Here is a 14,805-nt window from a genome sequence, read left to right as displayed (position 1 = left end):
TTATTATTATTATTATTATTATTATTATTATTATTATTATTATTATTATTATTATCCGTGCAATGGATCTGCAGCAGAAAATTCTTTCAGCCCAACTCAGGAAAACTACTATACTGGCTGAACTGCAGCCCATCGGAGCAGTAAACAACTCCCCATTCTGAAGATCAGTACAGAACCAGGATCAATTTATGACTAATACATTTCCTGATTTAAAAATAAATAAATAAAGTTTATAGACCCCACTTTAAAACAATTACTTTTAACCTCCCTGTTGTAATTAATTGTATTGCTCAGTATATATTACACATGCATATTTCTGTTATCGACAATATTACTGCATTTTTTTAAGCTGAGAGTAAATTGGCCGGCTTTTTAATAAAGGTGCGTGGGTGTACAGGTTTTACACACACGGGCAGGAGACATATCTCGTAAATCTTGGGTGTGCAGACCACAGTCTTCCTCAGCTGCATGTTTACAAGTAATCAAACAAATTGGGTTGCTGAAATTTGCTAAGCCACAAAAGAACCAGAGGTAATATCGAGGAAGCTAGACATCATGTGTTGTTACAGTTGCCGTAATTTCACTGACTTGTTAAGCACGTTGCGTAGGCCGCACCTGAGGGCAAAGCTACAGCTGGCTGATGTTTCCTGGCACACAAGCGCATGCATGCAATTATTTCATACGATCTGTTCTGCCTGCACACATCCCTTGAGTGTCAAATGGTTTGAATCTCTGCAGTTCAGCTGCCAAATTAATAAAGCACATTTTAAGACCCAAAGGTGCTTTTTTTTCCCCACGGGAAATGGACTTTCTTGGTTCTTGAAGATGTTTCTCTTCTCATCCAAGAAGCTTCTTCAGTTCTGAGGGGCTTCAGAGATTCCAGTTCACTCAGAACTGAAGAAGCTTCTTGGATGAGAAGAGAAACATCTTCAAGGACAAAATGTCCAGTTGCCTCTTGGAAAAAAAAGTGGCTTTGGGACGCCCATGACCTGGATAATAATAATAAAGTTGGAAGGGACCTTGGAGGTCATCGAGTCCAACCCCCTGCTCAGGCAGGAACCCTACACCATTTCAGAAAAATGGCTGTCCAGTCTCTTCTTAAAAACTTCCAGTGTTGGAGCATTCACCGCTTCTGGAGGCAGGTTGTTCCATTGGTTAATTGTTCTAACTGTCAGGAAGTTTCTCCTTAGTTCTAAGTTGTTTCTCTCCTTGATTAGTTTCCATCTGTTGCTTCTCGTCCTGCCTTCAGGCACCTTGGAGAATAGCTTGACTCCCTCTTCTTTGGGGCAGCCCCTGAGATATTGGAAGGCTGCTATCATGTCCCCCCTCGTCCTTCTCTTCGTTAAACTAGACATCCCCAATTCCAGCAACCGTTCCTTATATGTTTTAGCCTCCAGTCCCCTAATCATCTTTGTTGCTCTTCTCTGTACTCTTTCTAGAGTCTCAGCATCTTTTTTACATCGTGGTGACCAAAACTGGATGCAGTATTCCAAGTGTGGCCTTACTAAGGCCTTGTAAAGTAGTATTAATACTTCACGTGATCTTGATTCTATCCCTCTGTTAATGCAGCCTAGCACTGTGTTGGCTTTTTTGGTAGCTGCAGCACACGGCTGGCTCCTATTTAAGTGATTGTCCACTAGGACTCCGAGATCCCTCTCACAGTTACTACTATTGAGCAAGGTACCCCCTATACTATACCTGTACATTTGGTTTTTCTTGCCTAAATGTAGAAAATTACTTTTTTCACCATTGAATTTCATTTTGTTAGATAGCGCCCAGTGTTCAAGCCAGACACACACTAAAGATCCTAATTCCAGAGCTAAATTTTGATCTTACAGCTGTGGGAGTTATAACCCTGTCTCCCCAATGGGGCTTTTTGCCTGGTTCACATATGGCACTAAACCATAGTTTGTAGTTTATTGAACCTGCTCAGCAGTAAACTGGCTCAGCAGTACCGGTGAAAGGGGTCTTAAGTGGGCTACTAGTGGACCACCATTTAAGTATGAGCCAGCAGTGTGCTACAGCTGCCAAAAAAAAGCCCATGCGGTCCTAGGCTGAATTAACAGGACAGTATAAAAAGATCACATGAAGAATTAGCCTTGGTAAGACCATATTCTCCTTCATGGATTACTGCCTTGTCGTGGCGAAGGGGCTTGCGTAACTCAATGAAGCTATGATCTATGCCGTGCAGGGCCACCCAAGACAGACAGGTCATAGCAGAGAGTTGACAAAAGGTGATCCACTGGAGAAGGAAAATGGCAACCCACTCCAGTATCTTTGCCATGAAAACCCCATGGACAGTACCAAAAGGCAAAAAGATACGACGCTGTAAGATGAGCCCCCTCAGGTCGGAAGGTGTCCAATAGGCTACTGGGGAAGAGCAGAGGGCTAGTACTAGTAGCGCCAGAAAGAGTGAAGCGACTGGACCAAAGCCAAAAGGACGCTCAGCGGTGGATGCATCTGGTGGTGAAAGGAAAGTCCAATGCTGTAAAGACTTTGGCCACCTAACGAGAAGGAAGGACTCACTGGAGAAGAGCCTAATGCTGGGAAAGATGGAGGGCAAGAGAAGAAGGGGATGACAGAGAATGAGGTGGCTGGATGGAGTCACTGAAGCAGAAGGCGTGAGCTTAAATGGACTCCAGAAGATGGTAGAGGACAGGAAGGCCTGGAGGAATGTTGTCCATGGGGTTGCGATGGGTCGGACATGACTTCGCAACTAACAATAACAAGACGACAATACTTGGAATACTGCATCCAATTCTGGTCACTGTTATACAAAAAAGGTGATGGGACTTTGGAAAGCATGCAGAGAAGAGCAACAAAGACAATAAAGGGATCGGAAGACTAAACTGCATGATGAATAGTTGAGGAAACGCGATATGTCTATTCTAAGAAAGAAAAGGACTGGAGCAACAGGATAGCCATCTTCCAGTTCTTGAGGGGCTTTTACAGAGAAGAGGGGCTTGACCTATTATTCTCCAAAGCACCTTAGGGCACAGCAAAAAAATAAAGGGAGGAAGATCATTAGAGAGAGATTCAACTAGACCAGGGATAGGCCACCTTGGCTAGCTGGCTCAGGAATTCTGGGAGTTGAAGTCCACAAGTCATAAAAGAGCCAAGGTTGCCTACCCCTGAACTAGACTGAAGGAGAAATTAATCAATGGAACTGCTGGCCTCCAGAAGCTGTGGATGCTCCATCCCTGGAGGTTTTTGAGAAGAGTTTGGATCACTATTTGTCCCAAATGAATTGGACTAAAAGATGCCCAAGGTCCCTCCCAACCCTGTTATCCTGTTCCATGTTCTAAACTGGCTGAGAAGTCACTGCCTGCAGCCAGGTCACCATGTGGCCCCCGAGAAAAGGATGGGAACGGACTTCCTTCCGCTGACCCAAACCGAGGACAGCGTGATCTAAGTTGACCTCCGGGTACAGCCAGCCAGCCGCTTCCTCTGAGCTACCCTCCTTTGGACCAGCTTAATTGCAGCACGCATTCTCGTGTGCTGAAAATAACTAATGAAATGAGCATTAATTTAGGTGTGGGCTGTTCCATTTTAATGTGGTGGTAGGTTGCTGTTGTCAGCATCCTAATTCTAATAGGTACATCATGGGAAAGAAGAGACTGGGCGTCCTTGGGCTGCATTCTGCCTAAGCAGGATGGAGAAGACTTAAGGTTACCCCAACCCACCCACTCACCCCCCCACCCCCAATCCAGTAGAGAGGAGAATTAAAAACCCACTTTGGGAGTATTTTGATTCTACTACGTGCAACAAGCTTTACAAGTACTTCTCGATTTACAACCGCTCGTTTCGTGACGGTTCAAAGTTGCAATGGCACTGAAAAAAGGACCGTTTTTCACACTTGTGACATTGCACAATCCCCAAGGTCACGTGATTCAAATTCAGTTGGCAACCGACTCATATTTATGACGGTCGCAGTGACCCCGGGACCACCTGATCCCCTTTTGCGACTTTCTGACAAGCAAAGTCGACGGGGAAGCTAGATTGACTTAACAACCGTGTCACTAACTTAACAATTGCAGTGGTTCACTTAACAATGGGGCAAAATTCACTTAACAACGGTCTCACTTAGCCACAGGAAATGTTGGGCTCTATTGTGGTCGTTAAGTCGAGGGCTCCAAAACATTTTTCCAGAAACCCACCTGTTGCTTTCTCGTTGTGCTTTCTCGTTAGCAGCTTTAAGTTGGGGGGGGGGACTTCAACTCCCAGAATTCCCTGGGCGGGGCTGTGGAATTCTGGGAGTTGAAGTCCATCCAAATAAAGTTACCAAGACTGAGGAACACTAACGCAGAGAGCATTAAAAACAGATAACCATTCAGTCTGCCACAAAGAGTAGCAGATCTTCCTAATCCTCTCTCTCGTATTGTGCCAGCAATCTTTACTCAATTATGTTTGGTCAAAGTATTGTTTTGAAAGAGGTGGAAATATGGAAAGATTAATTAGCTCTCCCAGGGGTAAGCAGCCATGACTAATAGATGTTGACTAAGGAAACATGTTCCGTTGTCTCATCTTATCGGAAAGATCTCTGTGGTGAACTTCAAGCCTTGCATGCAGGTAGACTTCCCTTCTGTCCCGATTCAACCTTATTAGATCATCTGCAAGGGATCTCCTTGCCACCGTGCTTTCCAGAGAGTCCAGAGGCATCACAACGCCGATCTCTTTTCATACAATCCTTGCCGTCGTGTTCCAGCTTCCGAAGTTATCGCGACGTTCAATACAATTGTAAAACGTGTGTCCCGTGACGATGTTGGGAGGACTAAATGTTTGCAAAAATAGGAAAGTATTCATGGGCCATCCAACTCTTTGTAGATTCCTTTAAAGCAGGGGTCCTCAACCTGGGCAACTTTGAAGACTTGTGGACTTCAACTCCCAGAATCCCCCAGCCAGCAAAGCAAGGAGGAATTTAAAGGATGATCATCAATAGAAGAGAATCTTTGTAGCTCAAGGTTGAACGGGTGAGGTCCTTGGTGCTCTCTGAGCCTGGTTATTTTCTCGCAGATGTTTCATTACCCAAGGAGGTAAGATCATCAGTGCTAAGAATCAATGCTAGCACTGATGATGTTGCCTAGCTGGGTAATGAAACGTCTGCAAGGAAACAACCAAGCTTTGAGAGCACCAAGGACCCCCACAGTTCAACCTAAGCTGCAAATGTTTTCTTCCTTTGGATCTTTTGCCAAGCTGATTTCTACATATTGGAAATCAGAATAACAGACTTGGAAGGGACCTTGAGGTCTTCTAGTCCAACCCCCCCCCCCCCCGCTCAAGCAGGAAGCTCTTATTTCAGACAAATCCACTGTGGCTCTGGAACACCCAGGGACTTATGACTTGGCACCAGGTTTTTGTTGTTTCAGTATTTTTAATGTGCTTAGTTTTATACTTTTACTGCGGTTTTTATGTTGTTTTTACTTTGGATTGGGAGCTAGCCAGAGCTGATTATAAGATAGGGGATTATATAAATGTTTGAAGTAGATAAAAAAAAACTGAGATAAATAAAACCATAACCAGTAAACTCAAAATTCAGTATTAATAAATAAAACTCAAAATAAATAAAGCTTGTTACACGTCCAGCCTCCAACCCTACATTTGCACTGTCTGCCAATTTTCCCACCCTGGGAAGACACAGGGACCAACCGTGATCTGAGCACAGGCAGTCCTCAACTTATAACCATTTTTTTTTAAGTGTTGGAAGTTACAACATCACTGACAAAATGACCGATGAGCAGTCCTCGCATTTACAACTGTCGCAGTGTCCTTCTGAGCATGTGATCAAAATTCAGGGGCTTGGCAACCGGCGCGTGTATTCACAACTGTTTCAGAGTCCCGGGATCAGGCGGTCACCGCTTGTGATTTTGCCAGCCAGCTTCCGACAAGCCACGGGGGCAAGCCGGATTTGGTTCACGGCCTTGTGACTTGCTTCACAATGGCAGCGATTTGCTTAACGGCCGTGGTCGAAGAGATCATAAAATGGGCTGCGATTTATTTAACCACTCCGTGCTTAAGCGGAGGAAGTTCCGGTGGCCAGTTTGCGGGTCACCAATCAAGGAATACCAGCAATGGACCTCATCGCCGTCATTAAGTAATTGCAGCCCACCTCCGCACGCTTTGGAGGAGGGAAGGCAGGGCTTCGGAGATGCACCCCGCCCCTTTTCCCCCAAAAAATCAAGCCATTGATGTTCCTGGACTAAATTGAGCAGAGGGTGTTCCCAAGTTGGTGGTTTACACGCCCACTCCGTGACTACTTTTTCCAGCCGCTTTTTAATCCCAGCTGCAAGATGAGCAGGAACAGCCAGAGGTTCCTTGAAGCTCCGTCCACCTAAACACCAGGCGCTCGCAGCCCTCCACCTCGATTTGATTGCTCGCAGGCATCGCCAGGTTGTTGGGATAAGCACCGCCGTCTGGAAGACCTGACTGGGGAAGACACCCAACGACAACTAGCAGCTACAAACGGTTTAGGAGCCGGACGTTTAGACACCACCTTCCAATTCTCTTGAGCATCACTTAGAGCATCGGTGCGATGGCCTTCCACTCTTTACCCGTGGTCTCCTCCCAGCCAAGCTCCACCCATCCGTGCTGCACCGGGCCTTCGACCAACACCACATGCTGTCCGGCCCCATACCGGGACTGGAAAAGCGACCTGACGGACTGCTGTGCAGACAAACAGATTTGTGAGTAATTCCTGAGGATTGGAACAGGGAGGGAGAGGTCCCCAAACACCCCCCCCAAAAAAAACTTTCTTCCGTTAGACCAGGCGTGTCAAACTGCCAGTCCGCGGTCCGGATGCGTCTTGCCGAAACTACGCCAACCCCGGCGTTGGCAATGGGGAAAAAGTCACGCTACGTCGCGACACGCGACGTGGCGAGTTTGACACCCCTGCATTAGACCAAAGCCCCCCCCCCCTTCCATTTGGTCTGGCACCCACTTTTGGGCCTGGCCCCACTGGGAGAGTAAGATCAATCTTACCGTTGGAGATTCTGCCAAATAGCCCCCTAGGCCAGCCATCCCCACTGCGGACATGCTACTACAGCAAGTCCTCAACTTACGGCCCAATGGAGCCTAAAGTTTCAGTGGCTGAACGAGGCTGTCGTTCAGCGAGTCAGGCCTCGTTTCACCTTTCTTGCCACCCTTAAGCAAATTGCTGCAGTTAAGCGAAGCGTTTGGTCGTTAAGTGAAGCGTTTGGTCGTTAAGCGAATCTGGCTTCCGTTGCTAAACGAGGCCGTTGTTAAGCGAGTCACGCCTCATTTGACCCCCTTTTTGCCAAGCGAATCCCTGCAATTGTTAAGTGAATCATCTGGTCGTTAAGTTTGAATCTGGCTTCCCCGCTGACTTTGTTTGTTGGAAGCCGGCTGGGAAGATTACAAAAGTTGATCACGTGATCCCAGGATTGTGCAACCCGCCATAAATAAGACGCCAGTTGCCAGGTGCCCAAATGTTGATCACGGGGCTGTGAGGATGCTGCCACGGTTGTGTGAAAACGATCCTAAGTCGCTTTTTTCAGCGCCGCCGGAAACTCTGAGTGGTCGCGAAACAAATGGTTGTTAAGTGGAGAACTACTTATCGCTTTCCCCAGCCATGCCCTTGTTTCGCGGCTCATTTAATTATCCGGGAGATGAGATCTGTGTCCTCACAGGAGCGTCTTGCCCCTTTACGTCGCTCGCCTGAAGGCGGACGCTAAAATAGCGCCGAGGGACGAGTGTGGCTCCTCCAAATTCAAAGGCTTCCCTTCTGCTCCCCCAGGCATCTGCGGGACTTTCGCTCCCTGCGTCCTGGCCTGCCAAGTGGCGTCGAGCCTTGGCGAATGCTGCTGTCTGCCGTGCCTCCCAGGAGCCATGGTAGCCCTCCGGACAGGTCTGCGAGAACAGCTCCGCATCAAGGTACCGTCGGCTTCCGTGGGCTGCAATTTTATCCAGGGAGAGATTTTTTGAGGCGAGGTTGAGAAGCAGATGGGAGGGAGGGATCACTCCAGCAAGAGTCGGGAGAGGAGATTTAATTATTTCAACTTTGCAGCGGTGGCAGTTTTCCTGATGATCTTTAAGTCCTGGGGTGGGGAGGAAGGGAGGGAGGGAGGGATGGCTATGTTCTCTCCTTCCGTCCTGGAGCCGGCTCCGTGGATCTTTTAAAATGCAAAACGAAGCCAGGAAGCCGAGATTGGTTGCTGCTGTTGTTGTTGTTGTTTTCATTTATTTTTAATCGGTGGTGGTTGGAACTGGAAAGGCGCAGGCACTATGGAGCGTAGGTTAAATAGAAGACATTGCACTGGGTGATTTGTAGCAGTGTTGTTCAACCTCGGGAACTTTCCGATGGGTGGACTTCAACTCCCAGAATTCCCCAGCCAGCTCCGCTTCAAACTTCATTTCTGGGAATCGAAGTCCGCACATCTGGACGCTCCCAAGGTTGAGAAACGCGGATTTACGCTCGTTGTCTTTTCCTTCTTTCCCAGGGGGATGTGTGCTGCGATTGGATGGCTGCCTGCTGTTGCTGCCCCTGTGCCACCTGCCAGATGGCGCGTGAGATAAAGAATTCCTGTTAAGCCGCCTTGGAATCCCTGAAGCCCTCTTCACAATTAACCCAAGGAAGAGAAACTTACATGTCGGGAAAGGAATGACAACACCAGAAAGCTGAAAACGAGCTTAAAACAAGAGACACGGGGAATAGGGCGGGAGGCATCAGCCCCATGCTTTGGTCAGAAGTGAAACACACAACAGAGATCCAATCTTCCCGCCTCCTTCACATCACCAAGTTTTCGGCACCACACCTGGAGCCCTGCACAGGTGTGGAGGGTAACTTGATACGAAAAGCAGCAGGTTCCTTAATTCTGACCAGTTTAGCTGCCTGGAATTCACACGCTTCTTTCGGCCCGGCTTTCCATTTGTTGGCTCCCATCCAGCATGGGATTAACAACTTTAATGACCGCACAACAGCTCGTCCGGTGTTGCAACAAACCAGCCAACAAACCAGCCGCTCAAGATCAAGAGGCTACGCAAAAACCCAAGCGCTGATTGTCTTCCAGGCATCAAAGGGACGGACGTCTTCTGTTTCTTCCTCCAATTTGCAAGGGAGATGACTATCAACACAAAAGCTCATTAATGTTAACAAAACCACAAGCCGGGAAGAAGAATTTGCCCAGCATGCATTTCCCTGACTTGTTCAAGAGACAGCTCTTGCTCCTCCACCCCAGATTAACATGCTTCTTTCTAAACCAAGTTTTCTCCTTCTCCAACTGAGACATCTGATCCAAGAACGGCAGCCAACTGTCTTAAAACGTGTTTTAGGGCTTGTTGTATCCAGTGAGTCAGACGACTAGTAAGAAGCAAGCGAGTGAGATCTAGAAGACTGTGAACGATCAAGCCCAAACGCCCTCCGTCCTCCATCCTTACACCCACTTTTTGAGAAACCTGGCCCGGGACGCGATCGGAGGCTGCCTTCGCACAGTCTGCTCAATTGAAACGGCGGAATTGATTCGTCCCCTGGGTTTCCATCATGTACGGAAGCGTTAGCTCAACGAACGGGTGGGGATGACACGTATGAAGACACAGAAGAGCGTACCAGTGAATACTAACCAAGCTTAGCATGTTGCACCAACGCGGACACTAGGCCTTGGTTAAGCGTGTCGGGTGAACGCAGACATTAAGAGCTAGGCTGAGGGCCACATGCATGCTTCCCCTATAGCGGAGTCGCCAACCTTGGCAACTTTACGACTTGTGGACTTCGGCTCCCAGAATTCCTCAGCCAGCATGGCTGGCTGAGGAATTCTGGGAGTCGAAGTCCACAAGTCATAAAGTTGCCAAGGTTGGAGATCCCTGTGGCCTATACCAGGGGTCCCCAACCCCCGGTCCGTGGACCAGTACCGGTCCGCGGCATGCCATCAACCGGTCCGCACAAACAAAGCTCCATCCGCGGGATGCAGGGAGCACACAAAACCACACACCCTCTGGTCCGTGGAAAAACCTCTCTCCACAGAACCGATCCCTGGTGCCCAAAAGGTTGGGGGCCTCTGGCCTATACTGAGTTGGCCCCAGGACCTTCCCGAGCAGGAGGGCAACGGAACAGGCACAAAAGCCCCAGAGACCATCTGTGGCTTTTCCACTCCAGCTGGCAGGAATGTCTGTACCGAAGATGGAGCGAGTTTGCACCCTTGTTCTACTGAAGGCTCTGCCCTTCTCCGCCCCTTCCCAAGGCAGATGGAGATCGCTGAAGCCCCTCTCAGCCCCAGCAGGGCGAAGTTCTCCGCTAACTCATAGGGACATGCTTGTGATGTTCTCGTGGCTGAGTAGGCCCTTGCGGGAGCTGCTCACACCGTGGCTGCTGCTGCAGTAGTCCTGGAGATTGTGGCGCAAGGTGACGAGAGCAGAGCCAAGGCAAGCGCGGTTGGGGGCCTGCAGCCCACCCGGCAGCTGGAAGAGGACAGTAGCCACACCAGCCATGCCATCGTCCGTTGGCTCCAAGGTGATCGGTCCCACCCGGAAGCTGGAGTAGGAGTAGCCCATGAGATGAGACAGGAAGGGCTCCGAGCGGCGGAAATGGGCCACGGGATAGGGGACCTCGTGGTAGGGTTTCAAGCGACTAGTCAGGGGCTGGGCTGCTGCCAGGGATGGGAGTTTGTGGGGGCGAGCGGGGAGGAAAACCAGCTCGGCAGGTGCCCCCAAATTATCCGGCTCAAAGTAGATGGTCACTTTGGCAAAAGGCCGGCTGGCCATCTTGGTCATCTCCTGCAGGTGGCGCCGTTGCTCGTGTCTCAGGTCCAGGAACTGCTTGACTTTCCAAAGCAAGACGCAGACGGAGAGGAAGAGGAAGAAGCAAGAGAAGAAGACGGAGAAGAAGACAAAGAGGTCAATGTGGGCCTGGTCTTGGCGGAAGAAGAGGAGGCCCTGAGACTCGGTGACGTTGGGGCCGCTCCCGCCGATGCCCAGCAGGATGACATAGAAGCGGCTGGATTTCAGGGCGTGGATCTCGTGCGGGTAAGTGATGACCACGCGATCTCGGACCCCTCGCACGATCAGCACCGCCTGCTGCTCCCTCACGGTGATGTAGGTGATCAAGCCATAGGCCTGCGCCTCTCGTACCAGGGGGGAGGACTGGCTCCCGTTGCTTAAGCCGCTGCGCGCCCCCGGGTCTTCCCCCGAGGGGACAATCCTCACCAAATGGATGCCAGTGGCCCGATCTACGTCCACCACAAACGTTTCGTAGGAGGTAGAGATGTAGACGTCCACTCCGCCGAAGGTCACATCGATGGTGATCCGGATGTCCACGTTGGTAAATTTGGGCTGGACTCCAAAAAAAACGGAGCGTCCAAACTGCAAGTTCTTGATGTTCGGCTCGTGAAAGCAGTTGAGTTGGGACATCGGATCAAAGCAGCTCTCCTGATCGACAATGATCAGCCGATAGCATTGGTGGCCACCCACCGGATTCCCGTGGAATAACTCCCGGCATTTGGCACACTGTGGAGAGAAAAAAGACCAGCAGGCAGATTTATACGAAGCGATTCCAACTTATCTTAAACTGCTTCTTCCCACTCCCAGTTGGGAGCCATATTTTAAGACAGGGGTCCCCAACCTTGGCAACTTTAAAACCTGTGGACTTCAGCTCCCAGAATTCCCCAGCCAGCCATGTTTTACATGTTTTAAAGAGATCCTGGTGAAACGGCATGCGTCATTTCCCACACCCCAGTAATACTCATTAGTGGACCTTATATTTATTTTGTTTCTTTGATCGGTGCAAAGGCGTCTAGCAAGCTGATGCAGTCCCGTGATGTGTGTTTTCTGTGCTTGCAACAACTGCAGAATACCGTGGCTCTGTTACTCCAGCCACAAAAATGGGTCTAGACACCATAAAAATGTCAGTGTGTCTTTCCTTTCCAGCTACCATTCCCTAATCTTTGAAGAAATGTAACGTGCTCCAGGTTATTGTGATTGTGGGCCTTCAGGATTGCCCATGACTAGCCACAAAAATGGGTCTAGACATCATAAAAATGTCAGTGTGTCTTTCCCTTCCAGCTACCATTCCCTAATCTTTGAAGAAATGTAACGTGCTCCAAGTTATTGCGATTGTGGGCCTTCAGGATTGCCCATGACTAGCTCCACCAATAAAATACACATGCTAAGTCAATAAATGTGTGTTGGGAAATGAATGTGTTGTTGTTCAGCTTCCATTTATCCCAGCGGGGGGGGGGGAGGCAGGAGGGCATCCAGAAAAACCATCTCTGATTTCGTGTGGCCGATTATCCACCCACTGAACGAGGTTCTCTTTCTCCTGATTTTAGCACAACTGCTTTTCTTTGGGGTCCCTTCCCTATCAGCCTGAACCCAGACCCACCCACCCTGCCCTCCCCTTCACCTGTTGTTTGTAGCAATCCTTCTTGTCAGCTTGGGCATTGTTCTGACAGCCTCCGGTCTCCGTGTTGTTTTGGCATGGGCAACCCGTCCCGTCCAGTTCGTGGCAATAGTCAGCGTGGCCGTTACATTGGCACCTGGGAGAGGAGGGGGAGGTGAATGATTGTCCCAGAGCTCTTATTATCATTCCATCGGAACGACAAGTAGTCCTCAACTTATAACCAGGACTGGAATGGGAATTTTGCTTACTACACAAGTCTTCACCCGATCAGGCCTGATTTTACAACTAGTCACACCGTGGCCATTAAGTGACTCCTGTGATCATTAAAGGCTTCCCAGGTTGACTTGGCTTGTCGGAAGCCGGCTGGCAAGGTTGCCAATGGGGGTCGCGGGACCACAAGATGCGGCCGCCGTCCTAAATGTAAGCCTGGTGCCCGAATTACAATCACATGACCCTGGGAACGGTGCAACGGTCATGAATTCTCCAGACAGATCGTCAGTCGCTTTTTCTGAGACTGTCGTAACTTGGAACCATCGTTAGGTGAACAATTGCAAGGTGAGAGGGCTCCCTGTGCCTTGATGGGGACTAGTGCTGAACGGGGAGAAATCTGCAGATGGGGGTCAGTTCAAGAACTGTCCACTTGGCCTCATCTGGACAAACACCATCCCCAAAGAACCAGTTTGGTCTAGTGCAGGGGTCTGCAACCTAAGACTGGTGGACCAGCATAGCTGGCTGAGGAATTCTGGGAGCTGAAGTCCGCAAGTCTTAAAGTTGTCAAGGTTGCAGACCCCTGGTCTAGTGGTTAAGACACCAGGCTAGAAAGCAGGAGACGGTGAGTTCTAGTCCCACCTTAGCCATGCAAGCCCAGTCGGTGACTTTGGGCCAATCACCAGGAGACAGTGAGTTCTAGTTCCGCCTTAGCCGTGAAGACTGGCTGGGTGACTTTGGGCCAGTCCCTCTCTCTCAGCCCCACACACCTCACAGGGTTGTTGTGGGGGAAATAGGAGGAGAATGTGTTGCATATGTACGTATGTATGTACATACACTTACACACACATCCATGTTGGAGGGAGAATAGGAGGAGGGTGTCATGTTTCTGACAGATGAAACTCTTCAAAGAACTTTGAGGTATTGTTTACCTTAAAGAATCTTTATTCGAGTAGCATAGCATCGGCAAGTACATAGGCAAAGCCAAAATCTGAATTCCCCTCCCCTGAACCCATAGTACCAAGCGCAATGCCCTCCTCTGATTAACAGCCATAAATCGCATTCTCCAATTAGTTTGAAACGCAGGCTTTCCCTCCAGTTCTCCAGCCCGCCAATTCTTATCATCTCTTATTTCAATAACCTTGGTTCACACACTAGGTCTAGTATTGTTATGTCTAGCTAAACTCTCATGCACCTTCCTCCCCTCCGCATCATCTAACTCTAACTCTAATTCTAAGAGTAAAGCTTAAGAAAGAAAAGGGCTGCATCTCCATACGTTGTCAAAGCACAAACATCTGATGTTAGCAGCGTTGACAGAGGGTGCATTTACACACACACACACACACACACACACATATATATATATATCCCAGAGGTCTTACTTGGTACATTTGCCCTCCAGCAGGAAGTAGCCGTGGAGGCAGCTCTCACACTTGTCTCCAAAGCTGTTGTTCTGACAGTTCACACACATCGCTGCGTCCTCGGCAGGGCCTTCCGCCACCCATGTGGGAATCTATGAAAAAAGAAGGACAACCCTCACACATTCTCTCCCTCTTCTCCGTATTCCTGAGGAGGTACGAGCCACAGATCCGTGATCAAATCCGGTGGTCTCATCTCAGCCACGCTGAAGCTACAGAGGGTCTTCCTACTCTCTCTGCCTCTGCCATTCCACCCTTTGGCACGGCTGAAGTCCGTACCTCTTAATGCAAAGCAACGCAGAGAGCAGAGTGGTTCGGTTCCACTTAGCGACTGCTTTATAACAACCGAGTTGCCGGCCTCGATGAGGGTCGCTAAACGAGGACTGCGGTCTACGATCCCTAATCGGGGGGGGGCCTTCGTTCCACTCACCAAGGCAGGCTCCAAGGGGAAGCGGACCGGATCCTGCTGTGCTCGCTTGTATTCTTCCCGCGTGATGCACATGTTGCTGTTCCCTCGGCAGAAAACGTGGCAAGGCCGGCAGGAGCCGCCGTTGAGGGCCGACCCGACAAAGAGCGGCTGACATTTTTCACAGTGTGGCCCCTAAAGGGGGGGGAGCAGAAGGGGGCAGAGTTAAGGGTGAATTTATGGGTCTCTGTGGTGGAACAGAGTAGTAAGCAGATGGACTCCCAGAAGGGAGAGTGGGGGGGCACTGCAGAGGAAGAAGAGGCAACTCAGCCCAGATATTGTGGGAGAGAGAGGGTGAGGACAGACCCTCCCTAATAGTTCCCAGAGTGTATAGATCCGTGGTGGCGAACCTATGGCACGGGTGCCACAGG

General features: G+C 49.5%; 1 protein-coding gene across 1 annotated transcript in view; it reads right to left on the bottom strand.

The window, feature by feature from the left end:
- Positions 1-10,248: 10,248 nt before the first annotated feature.
- Positions 10,249-14,805, bottom strand: part of MEGF8 (multiple EGF like domains 8) — a 56,666-nt gene continuing 52,109 nt past the window's right edge. The window contains exons 37-41 of the mRNA XM_029284598.1: positions 14,399-14,569; positions 13,933-14,063; positions 12,347-12,479; positions 10,627-11,451; positions 10,249-10,554 (exon numbers count right to left, since the gene is read on the bottom strand). Coding sequence (XP_029140431.1) covers positions 10,249-10,554; positions 10,627-11,451; positions 12,347-12,479; positions 13,933-14,063; positions 14,399-14,569 — 1,566 coding nt within the window. The remainder of the gene's footprint in view (positions 10,555-10,626; positions 11,452-12,346; positions 12,480-13,932; positions 14,064-14,398; positions 14,570-14,805) is intronic.

The sequence above is a fragment of the Protobothrops mucrosquamatus genome, unplaced genomic scaffold, assembly GCF_001527695.2.
Source record: "Protobothrops mucrosquamatus isolate PMUCROS unplaced genomic scaffold, P.Mucros_1.0 scaffold756, whole genome shotgun sequence".
Classification (NCBI taxonomy): domain Eukaryota; kingdom Metazoa; phylum Chordata; class Lepidosauria; order Squamata; family Viperidae; genus Protobothrops; species Protobothrops mucrosquamatus.
The sequence above is the reverse complement of the archived record's forward strand: the minus strand, read 5'-3'. Positions and strand labels throughout refer to the sequence as shown.